Source organism: Petaurus breviceps, unplaced genomic scaffold (genome assembly GCF_028583685.1).
Source record: "Petaurus breviceps papuanus isolate PSGF00001 unplaced genomic scaffold, PetGlider_PUasm1.0 91041, whole genome shotgun sequence".
Classification (NCBI taxonomy): Eukaryota; Metazoa; Chordata; class Mammalia; order Diprotodontia; family Petauridae; genus Petaurus; species Petaurus breviceps.
Window position 1 is genome coordinate 39,835,170 of NW_027187400.1, and position 1,258 is coordinate 39,836,427.

Consider the following 1,258-nt stretch of genomic DNA (forward strand, 5'->3'; position numbering starts at 1 on the left):
CTGCTCACTCTGGCCTCTTTACTGTCCACACACACACACACACACACACACACACACACACACACACACACACACACACACACACACACACACACACAAACCACGTTTGCTAGCAGGTTACCCCCCCCCCCTTCTCCTAACCACTCCCCACTCCACCCTCATGGTCAGCCTACATTACGGACTAGGAGCCCAATCCCCCAATGAAGGAGTGGGCTTCAGGCCCTCCAAGAAACCCAGGAAGCTACAGCCCCAAGATCCCCCTCAAAATAGGAGGGACTGACTGTACCACCCCAAAACTGCTGGGAGGGATACTCCGATTTCCTGCCCCTGGCCGGACTGTGGGGTGCTGGGTATAAACTAGCCCAGACTCCCACAGTTTAAGTCTAAAAATAGGTAATTACGGACCGCGACGCGGGCGGGACAGTGGGCCCCTCCCCCACCTCCCGGAGCCACCCGGGCCGGGCCGGGCTCCCAGCCAGACGAGCAGGCTGGCTGGGGGGCGCGGCACTTGTTCCCGCCGCCCTGATCGCCGGCGTCACCCAAACTTTGCCTCGTTTCCCGTCCCCTAGGGGGTCCGCTCCCCTTGGGATGCCCCCCTCACCTTGCACGAGTAGGTGAGGTGCACAGGGTCCACGTTCAGGATCTCCTCCACGGTGCCCGTAAGGACCACGTTGGCCTCCTCCTCTCGTCGCTCCAGCTCCCGCTCGGGACACGTCCCGCCCCCGGCGCCGGCGGCCAGCCCGAGCAGGGCGGCGAGCAGCAGCAGCAGCAGACGGCGCCCGGGCTGCGGCGGTCGGGCCGGGGCCGGGGCCAGCCGAGCTGAGGCCGGCGCGGCCGGGGGCAGGGGCGGGGCAGGGGGGCGCAGGCCGCCCCGCCGCCGCCGCGGCTGCAGTTGCCTCTGCCCAGCCATCGCGCCCGCACCGGCTCCCTCCGGACCGGGCGGGCAGGGCAGGGCCGGCCTGGGCTGGGCAGAGGCTGGTGGCCGCCTGCCGGGGGAGGGGGAGGAGGGGATGCGGGTGGTGGCCGCGGGAGAGGACGAGAGGGAGCGAGGGGAGAGAGAAAGAGAAAGGAGGGAGCCCAGCAGCCCCGGAGCGAGAGGGCGAGCGAGCGATCCGGAGAGGGAGGGCGGGCACGGGGGCGGGCCGGGCCGCCCAGCTCCCGCCCCTGGGCCGGCCTCCCTGCCTCCTGGAACCTGCCGGCCCGCCCGTCGGCCCGCCTCCCTTCCCGGCTCCGTTCTCGGACCCCTAGCCGCAGCAGC

General features: G+C 70.0%; 1 protein-coding gene across 1 annotated transcript in view; it reads right to left on the reverse strand.

Moving 5' to 3' along the window:
• Positions 1 to 910, reverse strand: part of AGRN (agrin) — an 89,376-nt gene extending 88,466 nt beyond the window's left edge. Inside the window, exon 1 of the mRNA XM_069079563.1 lies at positions 602 to 910. Within this exon, the coding sequence (XP_068935664.1) occupies positions 602 to 910 (309 nt within the window). The remainder of the gene's footprint in view (positions 1 to 601) is intronic.
• Between the last annotated feature and the right edge of the window lie 348 nt (positions 911 to 1,258).